Source organism: Bos indicus x Bos taurus, chromosome 12 (genome assembly GCF_003369695.1).
Source record: "Bos indicus x Bos taurus breed Angus x Brahman F1 hybrid chromosome 12, Bos_hybrid_MaternalHap_v2.0, whole genome shotgun sequence".
NCBI lineage: Eukaryota > Metazoa > Chordata > Mammalia > Artiodactyla > Bovidae > Bos > Bos indicus x Bos taurus.
The window spans coordinates 52,415,998-52,440,566 of NC_040087.1; the positions used below are offsets into that span (position 1 = coordinate 52,415,998).

The 24,569-nt window shown below is 38.0% G+C and overlaps 1 protein-coding gene across 11 annotated transcripts in view; it reads left to right on the top strand.

Moving 5' to 3' along the window:
- Positions 1–24,569, top strand: part of SCEL (sciellin) — a 126,031-nt gene that overhangs the window by 74,156 nt on the left and 27,306 nt on the right. For 6 of the 11 annotated variants that reach the window (XM_027557746.1, XM_027557754.1, XM_027557743.1 and 3 more), the window contains 9 exons: positions 1,386–1,445; positions 2,125–2,184; positions 3,793–3,852; positions 9,050–9,100; positions 10,002–10,064; positions 14,527–14,586; positions 14,722–14,781; positions 14,924–14,980; positions 23,500–23,562. In XM_027557746.1, the coding sequence (XP_027413547.1) occupies positions 1,386–1,445; positions 2,125–2,184; positions 3,793–3,852; positions 9,050–9,100; positions 10,002–10,064; positions 14,527–14,586; positions 14,722–14,781; positions 14,924–14,980; positions 23,500–23,562 (534 nt within the window). The remainder of the gene's footprint in view (positions 1–1,385; positions 1,446–2,124; positions 2,185–3,792; positions 3,853–9,049; positions 9,101–10,001; positions 10,065–14,526; positions 14,587–14,721; positions 14,782–14,923; positions 14,981–23,499; positions 23,563–24,569) is intronic. The other 5 variants (XM_027557749.1, XM_027557752.1, XM_027557745.1 and 2 more) reach the window with 4 other exon arrangements.

The following is a 24,569-nucleotide window of genomic DNA, read 5'->3' on the forward strand; positions in this document are numbered from 1 at the left end:
CAAAGGGTTAAAAAAAATCAACATAGGATATTCTGGGGTAGAATAGTTGTTTTTTTCGGGGTTAACAATTTCATTATTTGCATGAAAAAGGTTCAAACTTTTTATTGCCGCTTTTAGCATGGATGTGCACATTCTCATACATCTGGAAATAAGTAAGAACTTGAGTCAGTATCTAGCTAGCTGCTTCCAGATATCTGTATCTTTTGATGTTGCATTGACACCACCTTGGAGACTTTATGATCTGATCTTAGCAGGGCCACGGGGCCTGGGGATACAGGGTGTAAATGTCCCTTCTGTGGATGTTCTTTACCCATATGTTATCCTCCGTAGATCAGAGGCACGTTGGCTAGCACTGGGAATGTGGAAAACACATGTAGAAGCAATAGGAAAAAGAAAAATTCCATTAAGATCAGAAGCACAGATCCTAAAGGGTAACTGTAAAATATTGAGTCATTCTCAGTGACTACATGGTGTTTTACATTACAATTTTACATTATAACTTACATTTCAAAAGTTGATAGATTTTAATCTTATTGTTTATTGCCAACACAACCAGTCAAAATTTGTAGTTTTAATACACAGTAGGTACCAGCAGGAGATAACAGATTGTATATTATGGACTTTAACAAATTGCTTCTTGTTATTGTTGTTCAGTCGCTGAGTCATGCATGTCTGACTCTTTGCGACCCCATGGACTGCAGTACACCAGGCTTCCCTGTCCTTCATCATATCCCGGAGCTTGCTCAAACTTATGTCCATTGAGCTGGTGATACCATCCAACCATCTCATCTTCTGTCACCTCCTTCTTCTTCTGCCTTCAATCTTTCCCAGCATCAGGGTCTTTTCCAATGAGTTGTCTCTTCATATCAGGTAGCCAAAGTATTGGAGCTTCGGCTTCAGCAGCAGTCCTTCAAATGAATATTCAGGGTATACTTATCTAAATCCAGTGTTTAAATAGAAAATCTGCTAACGGCTGACAATTTTACAAAATAAGTGTTCTCCAAAGTTCAAAATTCGCACAGCATGTTGGAAGCTGATGGGTAGAGTTGTGCCTTGTGGAATGTTTCAGGACTGTGTACACAGACTATTACAGAGTATGTTTAGTGCACCTGGAAAAGGTAAGGGCATAGCATTCAGTGAATCAAAGTAGAGGCCTATCTCAGTATTTGCTAGTGCCTGATGGCTCCAAGATTAAAGTATTGTCTCTCTGAGTCTCAATGAGTTTCAGAGATGTATAAATCCCTACATACTTCTGTGTGCTTTTAACAATCTTCAGCTCTTTGGCATGATCTCAGTGTTTATACTATTTCTGAGTTTTAATGAATAGTTTTATTAACTTGGTTGTAATCTGTTATCAACTTTACCACTTTTTCTATGTTTTAAAGGGGCCAGAGTCTTGACAATCTCATCCAAGTGACCCCTGAAGTTAACAGAAGTAACCCAAGGTGAGGATTACACCTTATCTTTCTTCCTTCCCATCAATTTGTGCATCAAGTTCTGAATCAGTCTGTGGCTCTCATTAGAGAAGCTGTGTTGAAAAGTGGTTTGGAGTCAAAACATCTGAATTCCACTACTTATCAGCTGGATATCTTTGAGCAAGTCCCTTGAATACCAAGCTGAGACTTCTTTAGTTATAAAATTAAGATCATAATGTCTGTTCCACTTTGTTGTTTGATTATTATAAAGATCCTGTGAAATAATGGATATAGAATCCCTTTAAAGAAAAAAGTGTTTAAATCCAAAAGTGTTTAAATTTCCATTTAAATACCTTTAAATGGAAATTATTAACAAAACACAGTTTAATTATAGCTATTGCATCAGGTAGAATACTAAATGGGGCTGACAAGGTGGGATTTTTGGGGGCAAATAATTCCAGAGATGATCTTTTAAACTCAATCTTGCCCTAATTTTATGGTTTTATTTTGAGGGTATATAGGAAACTGATACCAATGAAAGTCAAAAAAGTTTTACTGTTTTAAGTGAAACATATAGACTGGTATTGATTTATCTCAAAACTTAATTGTAAAATTCATCTTGAGCACATATATCCTATAAAGTAATTAGTTTGACTTAATTAGTTGACATAATTTCATTTTTACTTATTACGTTTCTTTTTGTTTAAAGTTCCAAAGACCTGGATAACCTCATCAAAGTGAACCCAAGAACTGGGGAAAGTGTGCAAGGGTAAGCTTTAGTACATTCCTCTTTTTTGTTTCATGTTAACCAATGCTTAAAAACATACTTAAATCATCATTTCAGCAGACTGACACTGCTATAGTATCAATGGTAGTTCAAGAAAAAGCGTGTAAGCTGCACTACCTCATATGTAAGCTGTTAAAGACTTTGGTCAGCCAATTTCTAATACAATGTAGGTATTTTGATTCAGTAGGTGCAGTGTTTTCCCGGGATGGACAAGACACGTTTTTTCACAATTATATATCATTTATCTGAAATGTCCAGAATGGCAAATCCATTGGCAACCAAGAAAATAAAGTGTTTGGTTGTCAAGGGCTGAGGGAAATGATGGTTTTCTGGGTAGTCTTTTATGTGCAATCATTTTACTTAGCTATTTTTTTAAAGCTTTTTGTTTTGTTTTGGGGTATAGCTGGTTAACAATGCTGTGATAGTTTCAGGTGGACAGCAAAGGGACTCACCCATTCATATACATGTATCCATTCTCCCTCTAACTCCCATCCCAGCTATCACATAACATAGAGCAGAGTTTCCTGTTCCAAACAGTAGTGGTCAGGACACTTTTATTGGTTAGTTTGTTTAATTTTCTTAAGCAGAGGGATGGCACAAGAGAGAGGAAAGAGCATCAGACCAGAGCCCAGAGATGTGGGTCTGGGCATGACTCTGCCCTCACTAACAGTGAGAAATGGCCCTGATCACGCTCCTGTTTGGACTTCGGTTTTCTCATGCTCACAGTGAGGAAATCGGGCCAGATGCTCCCTCGTCACTTCCAATGTCAATTCAGTTAATAATTTCCAATAAGACGGTTGGTGTTATGACAAGTGTGCACACTCTGGAGTTAATTACATAGCTTTCCATTCCAGCCTTGCCACTGCAGGCCACGTGGGGAAAGCTTCATCTTTGTGGGTCTCAGTTTTTGTGAAATGGAGATGATGATACTTCCTATTGTTGACCTGAAAAAAATAGATTGTCAGATATTTCTCCAGCTAAGACGGATTTGCTCAGATCATCAGAGAATTGTAGTCTGGGGTCTGCAACCATGGGGAGCCACATGCTAGTCCCTGCAGGGGAAGGAAGAACACTTTTATAGAGGGGAGGGGGGAAAGGAGATTGGGAGGACCAAAGTAAACAGAGAGTTCACAGCTTTTCAATTGGCTGAGTCCTCGCCAGGAAAGAAGAACAGTCTTTCCTCTTCCTGCTGGCTTTTGCTATTGGCACAGGGCAGGAGAGAGCCCCCATTCTGGTCTCCCAACTCTATTTCATTGAGGTTTCTGTTTATTAATATTTTTATACTATTTCATAGGGTTGATATGAGTATTGAATCATATAAATCACTTAGCACAGTGCCTGGCACATCATGAATTTTCTGAAACCACTAATTATTGTTCATTATTTCTATGTGGTTATAGTTAGGTCCAAATATATATTTTCAGAGTCAACAATGAAAACCCTCCAATCTCTTGAGATGATCTCTATTTTAATAAATATTTTCTAGTAAAATATTTTTGTAACAAAAAATGCTCTTCCATTTTAGTAAATATTTTCAACCACTTGATGTAACCTGTCATATGATCTCATCCCTTTTTCCATGTCTTAAAGGGACCAAAGTCTTGACAACGTCATCAGAGTGACTCCAGAAACAAACAAAACTAACCAAGGGTGAGGTTTATGAAGCTCTTCTATTTCTCCGTTTCATTCTGTTCAACTTAGAAAATATGATAAAACTGATTGTTCCATCAAAGAAACTGCCAATAAGGGGACCCAAAACAACAGCTCTGTATCAGAAAACTAGTGTTCAATTCCCTTATTCAGGGCTCCCTGGCTGTGAATATTTGTGGAGGAATTCCTTAAACTATGAGAATAATCTCTTATCCATGTGGGATTTGTTTTCCATGCTTGGGATTTCCTCAAAATAAATCGAGATTCCTCCTGGGATGAAGTATCTTCTCCAATTTCCTAGAAATAAGCAGCCTAAGAGAAGGTCTTCATGTGAAGAAAATCTCTTTCATTCATCCTCCATCTGTCATCATTTTTTCCCTCTCCTCTTCCATTTACACTCCAATAATTCCTAAAGTTGGGAGGTCATTTAAAAAAATTATAGTTAGTTCATTGAAATAGTAAAGAATACAAAAAATAATATTCTTTAAGGTACACTGTATTGAGTAAATAAAGAGATATAGCCAAACCATGAACCTATAAACACATATTGTTATGCTAGTTTGAATGTGAGTTAAATATAAAAGGTACCAAAGCATACCTTCTTCTCTCTCACAGAGTTTTCTATCTTACTTTGCTTCTAGGAATTCTATTTTTACAGTAGATAGCTATCATATAAAGTTTATTAGACTAGATCAGGAGTCAGACTTTTGCTTAAAGGGCTAGGGAATAAAATTTCAGTTATAGGGGCCCAAAACAGTCTTTATTTAAACTATCGATCATTAATAACACATTGTAAAGGAATGGGAATGGCTGTGTTCCAATAAGACTTTACTTGTAAAACCAGACTTCAGGCTGGATTTAGCTTGAGGACCATAGACTGCTGATTCCTAGGCAGTATTTCATGCGGGTAGGTGAAGAGGATCAACCCTGCATGAACTTGGAACAGCTTCCAAAACACAGCCTCCATTGCATGTATTGCTTCATTCACTTTATGGTTAGACTGAAGAATTTATCATTCTTTCGTTTGAATATTGAGTTCTAAATTGTCCTTGTATTTTGTTCACTAAATAAAAGTATAATGTATTGTCACTGTCTAAAGGTCAGATACCAAATCCAGAGACCACGTAATACTTTATGTTACAGATTAAGATTCTATAAAAGACAGTTATCCCTTGTCTCTCGTCCAAGATGACTTAGTTTGTAAAGTGAAGAAAGCCTTAATCATATGACCTTCCCCATGCAATTTGTGTGAGCCTTGTTTCGGCACCCACCCTCTGCCATGTCTTGCATTACATCATGTGTTCATCTCTTCCAGTTGGCAGTAAAATATTTTAGTTTAGAGAATATCTGTTAGCTGTATAGCCTTGAACAAATTATTTCACCTCCTAGAATTCTCAGCTTCTTTATCTGTAAAGTGGGGATTGTAAGAATTACCTTCTTTGAGAATTATCAGAAAAATTAGCTTATGAAGCATTTATTCCCCAAGTACTTATTAGACATTACCTATTGGTATTATTATTACTGTTACAGTTTTTCTTCATTGCTGAGTCCCCATTGCACCACTCAATGCTTAGTTCAAACAAGATACCTAAGAAGTAATCTATTCGGTTGAATCTTATGAAATTGCTGACATTCAACAATTTTTGACCCACAAGATGACAATTTCAAATAATTCAATATAACAGAATGCAATAATTTACATGGAAGGATATGAACACGATAAAATTCATTTATAGATTAATCCTAAAAATTAGTTAGGTGATAGAAGCCTTTCTAGTCTCTTTTCTTTTCAGGATATACAATAAACTGTCCAATAATAATGTGTATCAAGTTATATATCTTGTTTAGGCCTTTTGGTGTTAGAGTTGATATGAAAGCCCAGTGCAATAACAGAAATGTCTTTTTAGAGATTGTTGTTGTTTAGTCACTAGGTCGTGTCTGACTCTTTTGCAACCCCATGAACTGTATGTAGCCTGCCAGGGTCCTCTGTCCATGGGATTCTCCCGGAAAGAATCTATAGTGAGTTGCCATTTCCTTCTCCAGGGCATCTTCTCAACCCAGGGATCAAACCTGTCTCCTGCATTGGCAGGCGGGTTCTTTACCACTGAGCCACAAGGGAAGCCCCCTTTTAGAGCTATTATTGCCTCAGTTAAGTTCAGTTCAGTTGCTCAGTCTTGTCTGACTCTTTGCAACCCCATGAACCACAGCACGCCAGGCCTCCCTCTCCATCACCAACTCCCGGAGTCCGCCCAAACCCATGCCCATTGAGTCGGTGATGCCATCCAACCATCTCATCCTCTGTCATCCCCTTCTCCTCCTGCCCTCAATCATTCCCAGCATCAGGGTCTTTTCCAGTGAGTCAACTCTTCACATGAGGTGGCCAAAGTATTGGAGTTTCAGCTTCAGCATCAGTCCCTTCAATGAATACCTAGGATTGATCCCCTTTAGGATGGACTGGTTGGATCTCCTTGCAGTCCAAGGGACTCTCAAGAGTCTTCTCCAACACCATAGTTCAAAAGCATCAATTCTTCGGGGCTCAGCTTTCTTCACAGTCCAACTCTCACATCCATACATGACCACAGGAAAAAACATAGCCTTGACTAGATGGACCTTTGTTGGCAAAGTAATGTCTCTGCTTTTTAATATGCTGTCTAGATTGATCATAACTTTCCTTCCAAGGAGTAAGCATCTTTTAATTTCATGGCTGCAGTCACCATCTGCAGTGATTTTGGAACCCAGAAAAATGAAGTCAGCCACTGTTTCCACTGTTTCCCCATCTATTTCCCATGAAGTGATGGGACCAGATGCCATGATCTTCGTTTTCTGAATGTTGAGCTTTAAGCCATCTTTTTCACTGTCCTCTTTCACTTTCATCAAGAGGCTCTTTAGTTCCTCTTCACTTTCTGCCATAAAGGTGGTGTTATCTGCATATCTGAGGTTATTGATATTTCTCCCAGCAATTTTGATTCCAGTTTGTGCTTCTTCCAGTCCAGCATTTCTCATGATATACTCTGCATATAAGTTAAATAAGCAGGGTGACAATATACAGCCTTGACGTACTCCTTTTCCTATTTGGAACCAGCCTGTTGTTTCATGTCCAGTTCTAACTGTTGCTTCCTGACCTGCACACAGGTTTCTCAAGAGGCAGGTCAGGTGGTCTGGTATTCCCATCTCTTTCAGAATTTTCCACAGTTTATTGTGATCCACACAGTCAAAGACTTTGGCATAGTCAATAAAGCAGAAATAGATGTTTTTCTGGAACTCTCTTGCTTTTTCCATGATCCAGCGGATGTTGGCAATTTGATCTCTGGTTCCTCTGCCTTTTCTAAAACCAGCTTGAACATCTGGAAGTTCATGGTTCACGTATTGCTGAAGCATGGCTTGGAGAATTTTGAGCATTACTTTACTAGCGTGTGAGATGAGCACAATTGTACAGTAGTTTGAGCATCCTTTGGCATTGCCTTTCTTTGGGATTGGAATGAAAACTGACCTTTTCCAGTCCTTTGGCCACTGCTGAGTTTTCCAAATTTGCTGGCATCTTGAGTGCAGCACTTTCACAGCATCATCTTTCAGGATTTGAAATAGCTCAACTGTAATTCCATCACTTCCACTAGCTTTGTTCATAGTGATGCTTCCTAAGGCCCACTTGACTTCACATTCCAGGATGTCTGGCTCTAGGTGAGTGATCACACCATTGTGATTATCCGGGTCATGAACATCTTTTTTGTACAGTTCTTCCATGTATTCTTACCACTTGTTTTTAATATCATCTGCTTCTATTAGGTCCCTACCATTTCTGTCCTTTATTTAGCCCATCTTTATATGAAATGTTCCCTTGGTATCTCTAATTTTCTTGAAGAGATCTCTAGTCTTTCCCATTCTATTGTTTTCCTCTATTTCTTTTTATAAAAAGTAAATATAAAAAATGTATTTATTATAAAGAAAATAAATATTATTGCCTTTTTGAGTACAAAAGCAAATTTTATTGTCAGAAGTCTTCTTTGTTCTGATATAGACCATGCATGAAGCATGATTCTGAATTGTTTAATATCTTGGAGTTGCCTATGTTACATATTCATATTATTTATATTACTTCCATACCTTAGAATCAGGAAACACACTCTTTTTAATTTTTTTTTTAATTTTTAATTTTATTTTTAAACTTTACATAATTGTATTAGTTTTGTCAAATATCAAAATGAATCCACCACAGGTATACATGTGTTCCCCATCCTGAACCCTCCTCCCTCCTCCCTCCCCATACCATCCCTCTGGGTCGTCCCAGTGCACTAGCCCCAATCATCCAGTATCGTGCATCGAACCTGGACTGGCAATTCGTTTCATACATGATATTTTACATGTTTCAATGCCATTCTCCCAAATCTTCCCACCCTCTCCCTCTCCCACAGAGTCCATAAGACTGTTCTATACATCAGTGTCTCTTTTTCTGTCTCGTACACAGGGTTATTGTTACCATCTTTCTAAATTCCATATATATGCGTTAGTATACTGTATTGGTGTTTTTCTTTCTGGCTTACTTCACTCTGTATAATAGGCTCCAGTTTCATCCACCTCATTAGAACTGATTCAAATGTATTCTTTTTAATGGCTGAGTAATACTCCATTGTGTATATGTACCATAGTTTTTTTATCCATTCATCTGCTGATGGACATCTAGGTTGCTTCCATGTCCTGGCTATTATAAACTGTGCTGCAATGAACATTGGGGTACACGTGTCTCTTTCCCTTCTGGTTTCCTCAGTGTGTATGCCCTACACTCTTTTTTAAAAAGTTCCAGGGTTTTGTTTTGTTTTATTCTGAGGAGAGGGAAGCAAGGAATACATGGAAATGATGTACACTTCAGATTTTTCTCTTGTTCATTACAACCTTGAAACAAATTCTAAATGCTGATTCTAGTACCAAATACAATACAGGGAATAAGAAATTTAAGAGCAACTTAAATTGAGTTTGTCTTGAAAGGAATAAGAATAAAACTAAATTTTCATATATATGTAGTTGTATAAGAAATGAATTTATATTAGCTATCTGGTTTCACAGAGAACTAAAAAGAATATTCAAGTAAAATGAAGTTTTGAATTAGCAACAATCACTTTATTCAATATTAAGATTAAAAAAATATACAAGTTATAACTGATTTTATTTTATTTTACCAGCTATTAAAATTTACATTTTTCAGGAGCCAAGACCTGGACAGTCTTATTAAAGTGACTCCCTCAGCAAAGAAAAGGTAAGTTTGTCAGTATTGTTGAAGACTCATGAGCAAGTCTTCAATTTATGCCCCAGAATAAAGTTAATTATTTGGCTAAGGATGTTTGAAAGGGATATGAAAAAAAAAAAGAGAAAAATTGATTTGCTGACATGTAATAATGCTGGATAGGTTTTTATATTGCTTCAATTTGTTATATTATAATATTGTCAAATTGTAATATTGAAGCTAATTCTGTATAATGACGTGAGAAATTCATTTAATGCAATTATAGTTTAACTAGATTATTACTGCAAATTTAGTTAATAAATTATAAGTTCATAAAACTGAATAAACCAAAGAATATTGGCTTTGTTCTCTTTCATAAACCTGAGGATTAATTTTTAAGTGACTCTTCAGAAATTTGGTGACATAACATTCCAATACTTGATTAGAAATATTTCTGCAAGAGTTTGAATATGCTCTGGTCTTCTTAAGAAGTTAAGGCTCATTGTCCACTGGAGCAAAAGTTAAGAAAAGCATGACAGAATAGCCAAGCTGCCTCTCAAAATTATTGTGATAATAATGTTGGTGAAAAGCCTTGTGCAGTTGTAAGGAATTATTGTGAACAGAGAGAGGAAGGATGTGGACAGGAGGCAACATGTGGTTACCTAATTCGCTGTCAGTTATTTCTTATACTTGGCCTAAAGAAGGCCTTAACTTTCATGCAACTCAATTTATTTGCAAAAACAGAATGCTGATATTTAACTCAGTTGCTTTGAGGATTTAAAAAAGATAACTATTTTAGACAAAGTAAAAACTCAGTACATTTATCACTTTTTGTCTAGGATCCCATCAAATGATTTACAAGTGTCAAAAGAAAAAACACCAGTCATAAAATTTGCTAATTTCCAACTGGATTTGACCATTTATTTTGTTTTAGCAGTGAACAAGGTCTTGATGAACTTATTAATGTAAGCCCCAAAGCTGTCAAAAACACGGCTAGGTAAGACAAAGATGTTATTTATTCGCTTTGGTTTGTTTCTCCTTAACTAAGCATAATATGAATATAAATGACTTGTAATCATTCCATGGGCAAACTGAATGTAAATCTTGAAAAGTCATCATGAATTTTATATATCTCTGATAAATAAGATGTGTATTTGCTAATAGAAAGAAAGACAACTCAGATAAAGCAATTGAAGGGAGTGACTGGGCTAGAAACATAATTAGTCTATGCCCTGTTTATGATTTGTAGTATTGATGGCAATACCTTTGTTTCAGGGTTTGATTAAAATTTGTTAATGGTTGTTAATTTTTGAAAAAGAGATGGACATCTCATTAGATTCATTATAAGCAAATTTATTCATCTCATTTTTGGAAAGTGATAGTTGGTGGAAATTTTATGAGGTTCATTATTTTTTACATGATTTGCTGATCCTAGCAAAGTAATGGACCTAAAATGATAATTCTTTAAGTAGTATCTGTGATGATGAAAAATGAAATTCAATTTTTGCCTCTGGTTTATGGAGATTTTTATATCATTATACACTACTATTATAGACATATGTATATATTTAGATTATATATTTATATTTAATATTGTATATATTTAGATTTTTATATCATTATACACCACTATTATAGATATATATAATGTATATATTTAAAAATGTTTTTATGATTTCACTTTTTTGAGTTTATCTGGTACATAGAAAAATCACAAATTTTGGAGATGGAAAGAAGGAACCTCAGAGAACTCATAGCCCAGTTAGTCTGAACAATTTCGCAAACCACTATTCCAGTTAAAGCAGGGGCTGGTGGCTCAGATGGTAAAGAATCTGCCTGCAGTGCAGGAGACCTGGGTTCAATCCCTGGGTTGGAAAGATTCCCCCTTGGAGAAGGGAATGGTTACCCACTCCAGTATTCTTGCCTGGAGAATTCCCATGGACACAGGAACCTGGCGGGCTACAGTCCATGGGGTCTGCAGAGTCGGACACAACTGAGCAACTTTCACTTTTCACATTCCACTCAAACCTATTCAATTTACAGAAGAGGAAATTAAGACTCAGAAAGGTTAAGTGATTTGGCCAGGGTCACGGAGAAAACTAGTGGAAGATGAACAGTGGTTCTGTGATCTGTTAGGCAGTGAATAATTACTGAACACCTACTGGGTTTGAAGCTTACAACTAGGTATCATTAGGTGCACATTAGGTATAATTATAGGCCGTGGGTGCCAAAAAAGAGAATTCAGTAGACATACTCAATCTTATTAACAGCAGGCAATTATCATAGATTAAAGCTAATTATGTACTGGGGGCACAGAGATGGGACTCCAAGACAATAATAGGTTGTCAATTTAATATATTACATGTACTGCTTGCTGAATATAGAATGTATTGTCAGTGAGTTGCATTTAAAAAGAAAAGGAGAAATGAAATAGCTAATTCAGTAAATATGACAACCAGTAAAACTCATATTCATAGATTCCTAGGAGTAGAAGATGTTAAAGATGGGCAGAGGATTAGACTCAATCCCGTCTTCTCATTTTACAGATGAGAAGACAGAGGCCAGGGGCAAATATCTCATAGCCTTCTGTGAGTTCTTCCAACCCTCAGCCCAACTCCTGGTCTTTAAGTCACAGTTCACAGACTTTGATCTTAAAATAAAGGAAAGTTGATCTAGCACCTCAGGAAAGAGTGGAAATTATAAAGCTAGGCCTTTTGCTGTTGCCTTGAGACAGCTAGAGGATGTTCTCCACTGCTTTCACAGGGTCATGTGAAATGTTACTTCTGTCTTTGAAATGACTATGGCACAAATTTATGCCAATGACCACAAAACACCTTATAACTTTTGAACTACATGAAGTGGGTGCATGCTAAATCACTTTAGTCATGTCCAACTCTGCTACCCTATGGACCATAGCCCACCAGGCTCCTCTGTTCATGGCATTCTCCAGGCAAGAATACTAGAGTGTGTTGCCATGCCCTCCTCCAGGGGATCTTCCCCACCCAGGGATTGAACCCACATCTCTCATATCTCCTGCATTGGCAGGTGGGTTCTTCACCACTAGCACCACTTGGGAGACCCACATGAAAGTAATGATAGCTAAATGTGCCAGTGTATCGCCCTATATCCTTAAAGCAAAATAAACGAAAGCAGTAACTTGAATAGGAAAAACATAACACTTTTTCCTGGATAAAATTCAGATCTCAGATTCCTGTGTTTTTTAAGAATCCAGGGCCTGAAAAAAGTGTCTATTTCATTGAAATTCACTGAAATAAGTTGCATGATACTATCAATCAAGGCAATTCAGGACTTGGTTTATTAACACAGGTGTTGTCATTTTAGGAGAAGTGGTAAATCATAGCACGTGTTTATGTTTTCTAAGCTAGTGATTCTCAAATTGTAGACCAAAATCCATTAAATGGTCTTGTAATTAATTTAGTGACTGGCAGTCAGCATTCCCCCCCGCCCCAATTAACTAAAGTGAAACAGAGTAGAAAATGAGAGTTATTCTTACGTTGGGAATTCTTACTTTGTGAAGTTTATATTTTATTATGTATGTATGTCTGTCTTACTGACTGACTGAAAAGGTGGTGTGTTGTGCTATGATGTAAAATGTATTTTTTAATGACTTCTATGATATAGTACTCCTAGAACTATGAGTAGAACTATAGAACTCTGATACAGTTCTATGATATAGCACAGTTCTAAGTTTTGCAATGAACCAAGTTTTCTGTCCTGAGCAGAACAGTGAAAAAAGGAAGTTCTCATGCTCATGTTTGCTTTTTTATACAATTTACTCTTAATTATGCTGGTAGGTGAAAATTATATGTTGTTACACAAAAATATTGAGCTTGATCTTATGTATTAAAAGGTTGAGGCCTTTGAACATATTATTTCCTCTACAAAATTTTATTCTTTGTACTTTTTTTTTCTTTTAGTGTATGAATAATCAACATTTTAAAGATTGTCTTTCAGGCACAATTTAATTTTACACAGATTTTATAACCAGTTTATACAAGAAAATTATGTTTTGGATAATTCTCATATGTTTGGCATTTCTTTGATACTGTTTGTAGACACCAGTTGATTATCTTTAATTGAGAATATTATTACTGAAGATAATTCAAAACAGTGAAAATTCATTTAAGGGCTTTTTGTCTGCCATGGAGATCTAAGGACGAGGATAAGAGCTGAAACTCAGTGAAGCCATGAACTGGGAAGCAAATTCTGTGGAAAGGCTTAGGGGCTGGGGAGGGAAATGCACACCTTTTCCTCAGATTAAAAAAAATAATTTATTGGAATATAGTTGGTTTACAATGCTGTGTTAGTTTCAGGTTATATGTATACCACTCTTTTTTAGATTCTTTTCCCATGTAGGTTTTCTCAGACATTTTGATGATTAACCTCCAAGTGGTTCTCCTTTAGTTCTTAATCTCCCATCAGACTTTTGAAGAGTAAACTATATTTTTATTTAAGGGAAGAGGACTTTGGAGGGGGAAAGAGATACAGGCAGGTAACTGTCTAAAATATACTGGAAGCAGGTGTTATCAATCCCAAGATTTCTTGCTACTGTGGGCTATTCTATTTCTTTGGATAAATATTATAAAATGGTTTAGAGGAACACTTTGAAAAATCACTAATTTCCAGCCCTTAAAAACAAAGTATTATATGGATGCAATGAGTGATCGCAAACCATGGTCTCTAACTGAGGAAAGAAAGTCATAGCATTTCAACTGGGAAGTCGACAGTTATCAGAGCATGTCCCTAATCTGACCATGATTTCAGCTTTTTAAGTCATCATAGAGGAAAGAGAAGTCACAATTTTGATGGATTACTGGAACTCTCTTTGCCAAGCCTTACGTTAAGTATAATCCCAGTTTTGGTGCTTATTAATTTTTTACAAAATGATATCATTAGTTGATGAATATGGTTTTTAAAATATCAAGGACCTTGTAATCATTTGTATCTTCGTATTGTTAAAGCATTCCGGAGTAAAAGTGGTGAACCACAAGATGTCTGCTGTGGACTCTGAGTCAGCGTGCCCTGGTAGATGGGCTCTGACAACAAACTGTGTGAAGTTAGAGTAGTTTTTCTCTTGATCCTACACAATGTATCCTCCCTGGATTGATTGAAATGTATCTCAAGGCCATTCTATGCCAAACCAGTAGGTCTCATAGATGAGTTTTCCTGTTGGCTCAGTGGTAAAGAATCCTCCTGTCAATGCTCAATCCTGGGGTTGGGAAGATCATCTGGAGAAAGGGATGGCAACCTGCTCCAGTATTCCTGCCTGGGAAATCCCATCGACAGAGAAGTCTAGCGGGCTACAGTCCATGGGGTAGCAAAAGAGTCTGACAACAACAACAACCAATGATAAAATAGCTAATCCCTTCTTCCAGTTCCAACCAACTTAAACCTGGATTATCTCTAACAAAACTGCTTTAATTTTTTTGCACTTAAAGAAATCAAGATCTTGATAAGCTCATCAAAGTGAATCCTGAAATTCTCCTCAAAAATCAAAGGTAATAGAACTGTATTAATTTTTGTACTTTGGGTAGGAAGAATGTTCTGTTTTACTGTTAGTTCAAGCAGATTTATAACTTTAGTGATCTTACCAAAAGAATTTATAATTAACCTCTTTATTTTTCTATTTACAGAAACCAGGATCTCGATAAACTCATCAAAGTGAATCCTGCAGTAATCAGAAGCAATCAAAGGTAATCAAATAAAAGCAGTCATTTCATAGCTCTCCTGTCTGTTGCTCCTGACAGAGCAGATTTATAATACTGGTTTACAGACCTAGCACAAACAAAAAAACCCCATTACTGATTGGAGTTTGTGTTTTTCTCTTTTTAACAGCCAAGCTTTAGACAATCTCATTCAAGTGAAACCTTCAGCACTCAGAAATACTAAGCGGTAAGTGACTTTGCCTAACTATCTTGCTGCTGCTGCTAAGTCACTTCAGTCGTGTCCGACTCTGTTTGACCCCATAGACGTCAGCCCACGAGGCTCCCCCATCCCTGGGATTCTTCAGGCAAGAACACTGGAGTGGGTTGCTATTTCCTTCTCCAATGCAGGAAAGTGAAGAGTGAGAGTGAAGTCGCTCAGTCGTGTCCGACTCTTAGTGACCCCATGGACTGCAGCCCACCAGGCTCCTTCGTCCATGGGATTTTCCAGGCAAGAGCACTGGAGTGGGTTGCCATTGCCTGTACCCAAAGTTCTTTCTTTCTTCTCTTTTTAAAAAAGAAGCCTTTTGTTTTTCTTATGTTCAAATGAGCACACATTTATAACCCATGTGTTTCCTGTCAGCAAAGAACATGTTGTACTCTTCCGGAATCAATTGCATTCTCTCACATGCAGTTGTATATTTCTTATTTGCACGAAGACAAATTAGTGTTTGTTGTCTAGAGGAAATAGAGTATCAGGACTGAAATGAAAAATGTATGAAATTAATTAAGAGTAAAACACATTTTGGAGAAGCTGGACCAAACCAGTGATTTACATAGATGCTTACAGAGGATTGGAGCATTGGAAAGGATATTGAGTCTTCAGAATTACAGCTCCAAGTAAAGCCAGCAGATTTTAACCTTGAACTTCCATTTTGAGTTTTGTAAATATCTTTCAGTTCACTATCTTTATGTCATACATGTTTAGTTGCTAAGTTGTGTCCGACTCTTTGCAACCCCATGAACCATAGCCCACAACAGACTCCTCTGTCCATGGGATTTCCCAGGTGAGAATACTGGAATGGGTTGCTATTTTTTTCTCCAGGGAGTCTTTATGTCCTATCTTTATGTTATATCTTTCACCAAAAGAGCTTATTCATCAATAATGCACCAGAGTGCGTTGTATCAGAAGTCTACATTGTTCTGCTGACCTGAAATTTTGTTGTAATAAATATATAGCTAGGAATTATAGTCTCGCTATTCTGGGATGAAGAAAGCAAATAACATACAGAAAAGTGCTCTGAAGCCACGGTAGCAAGAGGACAGTGTGACATGCTTATCAGCCTGGTTCTTATGTCTTTTAGTTTGTTTTCTACATTAGTGTTTTCATTTGCCCTTTCTATTTGTGTGGGTTTTTTTTTTTTTTTCCTTTTCTTTAAAAAAATTTTACAACATTGTGTTGGTTCCTACCATACAACAATGCAAACCAACCATAATTACATGTATATTGCCTCCCCACACCCACCCCAGTCCTCCTCTCCACCTCTACGTCCAGCCTCCCTTCCCTCCCCCTATTCCACCCCTCTAGGTCATCACAGAGCGCTAGACTAAGCTCCTTGTGTTATACAGCAACTTCTCATAGCTATCCACTTTACACACGATAGTGTATACATATTGATGCTGTGCTGTGCTGTGCTTCATCACTTAGTCATGTCTGACTCTTCACGACCCTATGGACTATAGCCCGCCAGGCACCTCTGTCCTTGGTGATTCTCCAGGCAAGAATACTTGAGTGGGTTGCCATGCCCTCCTCCAAAGGCTCTTTCCAACCTAGGGATTGAACCCAGGTCTCCCCATTGCAAGTGGCTTCTATACTGCCTGAGCCACCAGGGAATCCCTGGAATGCTCCAGGCCAGAATACTGGAGTGGGTAGCCTTTGCCTTCTCCAGGGGATCTTCCCAACCCAGGGGCCAAACCCAGGTCTCCCACATTGCAGACAGATTCTTTACCAGCTGAGCCACAAGGAGGCGGGCGGGGGGTGTGGGGGCTGATTTGATGATAATCAGCCAGGATATTCAAGAATCATCGTAGAATGAACAGGAAAGACTGAGCTGCCTATTTGAAAAAAGGGAGTTCATTCAATGTGTTCAGTCACCAGTATCTACAGTGTATCTATGTGGCCCATTGATTTTAATGGGTAAAGAGAGGGGGCATTTTAACATGCCTCCCAGTAGAAATAATAGCCACAAAGCACTTTTACATCCAATTCAGTGTGACAGGAGCACTGATTATTTAATAGTATAACAGCAGTGAATCAGAGTTGCTTTTGTGTGACTTTGCTGACATTTCCAGCAGCTGTATATTTAATTCACAGTTAGGGGCGGAATAAGCTTCAGTCATCAATCAGAATGTGAGCAGGTGTCCCTGAGCTCTTCTAGGAGCCCAACAATGTGAACAAATGCAGATGTGCACAGAATTTTCATTTACTCAGGGAAAAACCATGTGACTTTTAGCAGTGAGTTTCACATTTTCATGAACCAACATTAAAGAAAGATAAATATTTCTCAATTATCTGTAGCCTATAAGCAGCTGCTCCCTTATGAAGGTTGAAACACATCCAGTGATACAGGTCTTTACTGTTAGAAGGGCATCGTTCATCTAAAGTAGAAAAAATACTCTGAACTATTTGTAGAATTACACACTGTGTGCGTGCTAAGTGGCTTTAGTCGTGTCTGACTCTTTCTGACCCTATGAAGGTAGCCTGCCAGGCTCCTCTGTCCATGGGAGTTTTCAGGCAAGAATACTGGAGTTGGTTGCCATGTCCTCCTCCAGGGGATCTTCCCGACCCAGGGATCGAACCCACGTCTCTTATGTCTTCTGCGTTGGCAGGCAAGTTCTTTACCGCTAGTGCCACCTGGGAAGCTCTTGTAGTATTATACTTCCTTCTTTATAAAGGGTTTCCTATTTGCGGAGACATGTCTTGCTAGTATTTCAATAAGACAAGAATTCTTCCCTATCTCCCTATTGTGTCTTTCTCACATTTCTGCTCAAGACAGAAAGCTGGAGATGGGAGGCCACCTTGACCCTTTCTGTTGCTTCATTCCCCGGAATCAATAGGTCAGTTTGAATGCTTCTCCTAATTATCTCAGGAACTGAGACACTTCATCATCCCCACTTGCTACTAGAGCCCAGCTTACTGTGAGGTCTCCTGACTAGTCCATCTGCTGGTCAGTGATACCTTCTGCCCTCAGTCCATCTGCCACACTGTCGAGTGATCTTCCTAAAACATAAATCTGATCCTGTCCTTCCTCTGATGAAATCCTTTGGTGTCTTCTCATTGCCACTGGATAACGTGTAGCCCTTAACCTGATTTCCAAAGCCTAGCATGATGTTGCCTCCACAGGTTTTCCACCCCCATTCCCTGCTAGGCCCCACCCACAAGCAAAGTCCAGCCACTCACTCTCTGACCTGCTCATACCTTGCTCCTCCGCCATCATTCTTGCAGGGATAACTGCTATTTATACTTCAAGTATGAGCTTAGATGTCTTTTACTCAGGCTCTGAGAAGCCCACCCTGACCCATCACTTCTGCTTCAGGTCCTTCTAGATGTTCTCAAGCTATTATTGTGTTCTGCAGAATGTTTGCCTCTTACAGGGAATTATTATTTAATAATCTGTCTTCAACTACTGGGTTTTTAAGAGCAAATATTGGGTCTGTCTTGTTCACTTCTTTATCTACAGTGCATAGCACAATGTGTGGCACACATTAGGTGCTTAATAAATATTCTCTGAGTTACATGCTAAATCTCAAAATAAATGAAGACCTGTGATCACCTAGCTAGATAAAACCTATAGTGCCTCATAACTCTAACACTCTGAGCCCTCAGGAGTAAAACCAGACTGGAGGGATCTGATATCCTATGACTGGCTTCCTTGCTTAAACCAATGACTCTATTTTGAGCCACAATCTCAATGAACCAGAGTGAATTAGAGCCACTGAAATTCTTGATCATATCTTATATTTAAAATATCTAAGTTGATCATTTTCTCTATGGACCTGTTAATTTCTTTAATACCAAATCTTTAAGGTTCCCTCATTAAAGCTAATTATAAAAATATGTAATGCTGGGCCCATATCAAGAAGTCAATAGAGTTGAAGAATTATAGCAGTTATCTCACTGTGTCCTACACTTCTTTCAGAGAGATAAATATTCCTTTTGAACTAAAGCTTAAAGCCTAAGATTTAGTTCTTGGCATAAAAGAAGTACCATAGTGAATTTTTTATATGGAGGCTTTTAATTTTGCAAATGTGTTTGATACTCTGCAAAAACAATTTAAGTAAGCTGTAGAGAGAGAAACATATTGCTGCTTTTAATAAACACCTCCCACACCCTCATAAGAGAGGAAGAGCAGTTGGGAGTGATCTGTTAACTTTCACGTAGAGCATATCTTATGAAAACCTGTATTATACGAGACATAATGATAGCTTGGTCCCTGGAATCTCTCTCTTTTTTTTTTTTTTGGCCTAATCTGCTTTGTTAAGAAGTGTTATATTCCTTAATGGGGCTGTGGAAAATAGATTGCATGATTATAACAGATAAATACCTATATTCCAAATGTATGCCATGACTCTACATAACAGATAACTCATATTTCTTCCTAAACATTTTGAAGTCTACATAAAGAAAAACATTTTTAGTTACTATGGTTAACAAAATTTCTTTATAGCACTTCTTGCTGGATCCACAGAGAATTGGTGGTTTTTCTTAAAGTTGATTCTGACTGCTCATAAAATTACAAAATTACCAGGTCATCCTTCCATCGAACCGCCACAGAAAGGGTTTGGAATCAAGCCTTTGTTTGACCCTGCAGCATTTGGCTGGGCTTCTATAAAAATCTATTTTTCACACTTTGACTCACAGCTTTTCATCTTCTATCATGGTGTAAAAGACATGACGTGATAGATGTGGTCTTAATTAAAAAATGAACATTTATTTTCACATTCTTCAGTTTGGTAAGTTTATGGGCAATCTGAACTTCTTTTTATTGTATCTCCAAATCTAGCTGATGACACCAGTCAGGGTGAACAGCCAGAGAAAATCCACATTTTGTACTTTTCATAACCTGGAACTTTTAATTTTGCTTTAAATATTAGTATAGAGGATTCAGAATAAAATCTTATAGCCCACTCTAGCAAACTTGATATGTGGCACCATTTAATAAAAACAGCAAAATTTCTATAACCCTAATAACATGGTTTATTTGATGATTCACAATTATATCCCTTTTGGAGTGTGCTTCTTTGAAGGCAAGTACAGGTTCCAATTTTGAATTATCTACCTGGAGTGGTTGAATTTGTGAGCTTCTGGTGTCTCCTCCTTGCTTAGGTCTAAATCCACTTCTGCCCTCCTTCACCATAGCTAGGATCCAAAAGATTGGGTCCTGGGGGTGGGGTTGGGGAATGAAAGTATAGACAGATCAAAGATGCAGTATCTGCAGCAACTGGGAGTGGAAAGTGCCAAGCAGGTAAGGGTAGCTGGCATCAGGCTCAGGAACTATACATAATAGTATCTGTCGTGAGGGCAGAAGTGAATCTGTATTTGTTCACTAGGACTGCCATAACTAGAACCATAGTCTGAGTGGGTTAAAACAGAAATTTGTTTTCTCATCATTCTGGAGTCTAGAGGTCTAAGATCAAGAAGTCAGTAGGGTTGGTTCCTTCTGAAGGCCCAGATGGAAGGATCTATTCCAGGCCTCCCTTCTTGGCTGGTAGAGGGCTGTCTTCACCATTTTTCTTCACGTTGCCTTCCATCTGTGTGTATCTGAGCCTAAATTCCTTCTTCTAATAAAGATGCCATTCATAGTGGATTAGGACCCACACTGATGACCTCATTTGAACATAAGGATCTCTGTAAAGACCCCCTTCTCCAAATAAAGGCACATTCTGACATGCTGGTGTTAGGACTTCAGCATATAAATTTGGTGGAAGGGCAATATTCGACCCCGTAAGGAAGTGTTCCAAAATAAGAAAACAAAGCTAGGGTTGGGAGCTGAGTGAAAAAAAGGAAATAAATACGTGCAATTCAGGGGTGAAGTAAGGCAGGTTCTGGGTGACTGATGCAAATGGAAGTGAAATGTCCATCACTGTCTCTTGTGAACATTTTCTCTGTGGTCCTGGTGCATAATTTGTACCTAGATGTGTGCGGAGCTGGCTATCTTAGAGGTTCAGGGCCTAACATCTTTCCCCTGGGGTCCTTTTCATGTCTTTTCCCAGAGCTGGGTAAGGTAGCAATAAATTTCCACCAGAGAAGGAGAAAAGAGAATTTAAATACATTTAAGGCCATAAGTATTTTTGGAGCAGCTACTGCGTGCAAGGCCGTGTTAAGTCACAGTAATGTGATTTTATTCTTAAGTCATAATGAAAAACACCAGCTTCCTTTAAAAATGCCACTCAGTTCATCCAAGGTTAGCTTTGGAGGGAGAATCACTTCCTAGGATAGAATCCTCCTTCCCCAAGATTCACATTTCTGGGTGCTCTCTCAGTGTTTGCCTCTGCCAACCATCCCAGTTTGACGTTGCTGGGAAACCGGATTATGGAAGACCATGATCCTTTAAAGTTAAGTCAAATACTTAATTTTTAATCCACTATTCACAAGTGTTTAGCGAAGAATTATTTTCAAATGTTAACGGGGAGGATAATTTAATACCCTGGCTGTTAAAATAGTATGGTGAGTCCTGAGGTCAAGAGGTGTTTCTAGTAATTAAGGAAGGACCATCAAGGACTATAAAGAAAGCTGAGTGCCAAAGAACTGATGCTTTTGAACTGTGGTGTTGGAGAAAACTCTTGAGAGTCCCTTGGACAGCAAGGAGATCCAACCTGTCAATCCTAAGGGAAATCAGTCCTGCATATTCATTGGAAGGACTGATGATGAAGCTGAAACTCCAATACTTTGGCCACCTGATGCAAAGAACCTACTCATTGGAAAAGACCCTGATGCTGGGAAAGATTGAAGGTGGGAGGAGAAGGGGACGACAGAGGATGAGATGGTTGGATGGCGTCACCGACTTGGTGGACATGAGCTTGAGTAGGCTCCGGGAGCTGGTGATGGACAGGGAAGCCTGGCATCCTGAAGTCCCCGGGGTCGCAAATAGGTGGACACGACTGAGTGACTAAACTGAACTGATCAAGGTTAAAAAGGAAAAGCCTGCTGTCTCTATTTCTAAATTCAAAAGATGAGATCTGGGAGGTCTCCTCACATAGTTCTAGGAGCTATGCTGGAGAAGTCAGTTTTGAATTTTACATTATTCAGACTGTAGCATCAAATGATTTTGATACTTCCAAGCTACTTCTGAAATCCTTTACTTTTTACATATATTAAATTGGCATATTTTCTACTATAACTCACATTAAAAATTAATTTAATTAATTTCTACATTTTCAAAGATATGTAGCTAGTATTTTAAATGTGAGCTTTAAGTATAGCTATGGAATGCTGCCCAATTAACATATTTATCAATTATTGATGGCTTGGATGTTATATAAAAAGAGTAGTAAGTCTCACTCCACATAAATACAAAGACTTCTATATTATTTTTTATCCTTATAAATATCAATTTGAGTCTGTACACTGATTCCATGTAAAAGAACCTTACTTGAAATCTACCATTCAGGACCAGAGAAGGGAGATTTATGAAAACTGGAGTTAATGCTAAAGATGTGAAAAGTTACAGCAGAAATGAAAATACAGTCCCTCAACATTTTGGAATCCATAGTGCCCACTGCTGTGTCACTACACTTCTATTAATTATCACTTATTTATTCTTACTCAGTTCAGGCACAACTATAGACATTGTGCCTATAAATTTTATTACACTAACTCATGTATTCTCACTGAAACCTTGTGGACTTAGATATTATCCTAGTTTACAAAAGGAAGCTTAGGAAGGTTGACTAACCGGCTCATAAAAGTAGGGGAAGAAATGGCCTCACTCTTACTCCTAAACCATCCTGCAAACCAGTAGAGTTGGTGACAAGGCTTTTCCAAACTCATGGAAGAAAATTAAGAACTACCAGTATTATAGAAAAAATATATAAACAGCTAATATGTACATAACACACCAGAGAACATTGTATCTCATGAAAGTGTGACAAATCATTGTAGCCCAAGATTTAAGAATCTAATTGTCCCATTCATCCTCCACATTGTGGACTGTTGATTCAAATTTTGGGTTGACTTCTCATGTCTCTGTTATGCAAAAGGCTGGAATGAAGACTCTAAATATTAAAGACTTGATTTCAGATGAGCAGGTGGCTCAGCTTCAAGCCTTGACTCTTACAAATTAGTTAATTGACCTTGGAAAATTCACTTAGAGTTGCTGAGCCTCGTATGCTGTCCTGCAAGATTCCGTGAGATCTAAATGAGATAATCCACATGGAAATACAAAGTTAGTCCTTTGTGATGTGAAGTATTCACACAACTGAGATATCAATCAGTTGTTTCTTTTCAGACTGAATTTCTCAAACCTTCCAAAAACTTAGTTCACTTCTCTCTCATAATGTAATTTGTCCTCTATTTGAGTTGTATAGATCTAATAGCTCAATGTCAGATTTTTAGTGTCCCATATTCTTTACAACCACAAATGACTGTATTTAAAATTATGTACTGGTTTAAAATTTTTTATTCTAATGCTTTATTTCTTAAAATTATATGTAACTAAATCACATATACATATATATGTATTTAAATATTTGCTTATTTTTTTCCTGTAGAGACCAGAACCTAGAAAATTTAACTGACATAAATTACAATGTGTCTAAGAATAAGAATGAAAGGTAAGACTTATTCTAATTTACGTTTTTCTTATGAATTCTATGTGAACCTTCAAGTCTTCCCTCGTGGCTCAGATGGTAAAGTGTATGCCCACAATGTGGGAGACCAGGGTTCGATCCCTGGGCTGGGAAGATCTCCTGGAGAAGGAAACGGCAACCCACTCCAGTACTCTTGCCTGGAGAATCCCACAGACAGGGGAGCCTGGTAGGCTACAGTCCATGGGGTCGCAAAGAGTCGGACACGACTGAGAGACTTCACTTTCACTTTCATATGAACCTTCATAAATTATGTAACCCTGGAAGATTTTCTCAGAGGTGGAACTGTACTATGATGTTTAAATATAAATACTATCTGAATTAAAAAAAAAAAATGTACAGGGTGCTTGGGTTTCCTTGGCTCAGTGGTAAAGAATCTGCCTGCCACTGCAAGAGACTTGGGTTCAATCCCTGGGTTGGGAAGATCCCCTGGAGAAGGAAATGGCAACCCAATTCAGTAATCTTGCCTGGGAAATCCCATGGACAGAGGAACCTGGCAGGCTACAGTCCACGGGGTTGCAAAGAGTCGGACACAACTGAGCGACTAAACAACTGAGCCACTAAACAACACCAACAGGGTGCTTAATAGCTGATCTGAAGAAAGGTAACAAAATTTGAATTCTGTTAGAATTTCTGACTAAGGGCCTGCTGTTCAATGACTTAGTGTAAAAGGCATGATGGAAATCGAGTGCTCTGCACTTGGGGTGTGAAGATTTATTTTTACTTACTGTTGCTTGGTAGGTTTTCAGCGGTGCAGAAAGCACTTTGAGAATCTCTGCCTTGGATACCTAGTGCTAAAAGAATGCGCAGATTTGTCACAGCCAGGAAACAGGACCTAATTTTGGAATTTCTTTACACCTCAGAGGATCCTGGCTTTAAAACTGTTGCACTTTTTGTTTCTTTTACAAGGAAACTTAGGATGCTTAGCTATGCTTCATTGTTTTACAGATTGTTTAAATTAGGAAACAATTTTC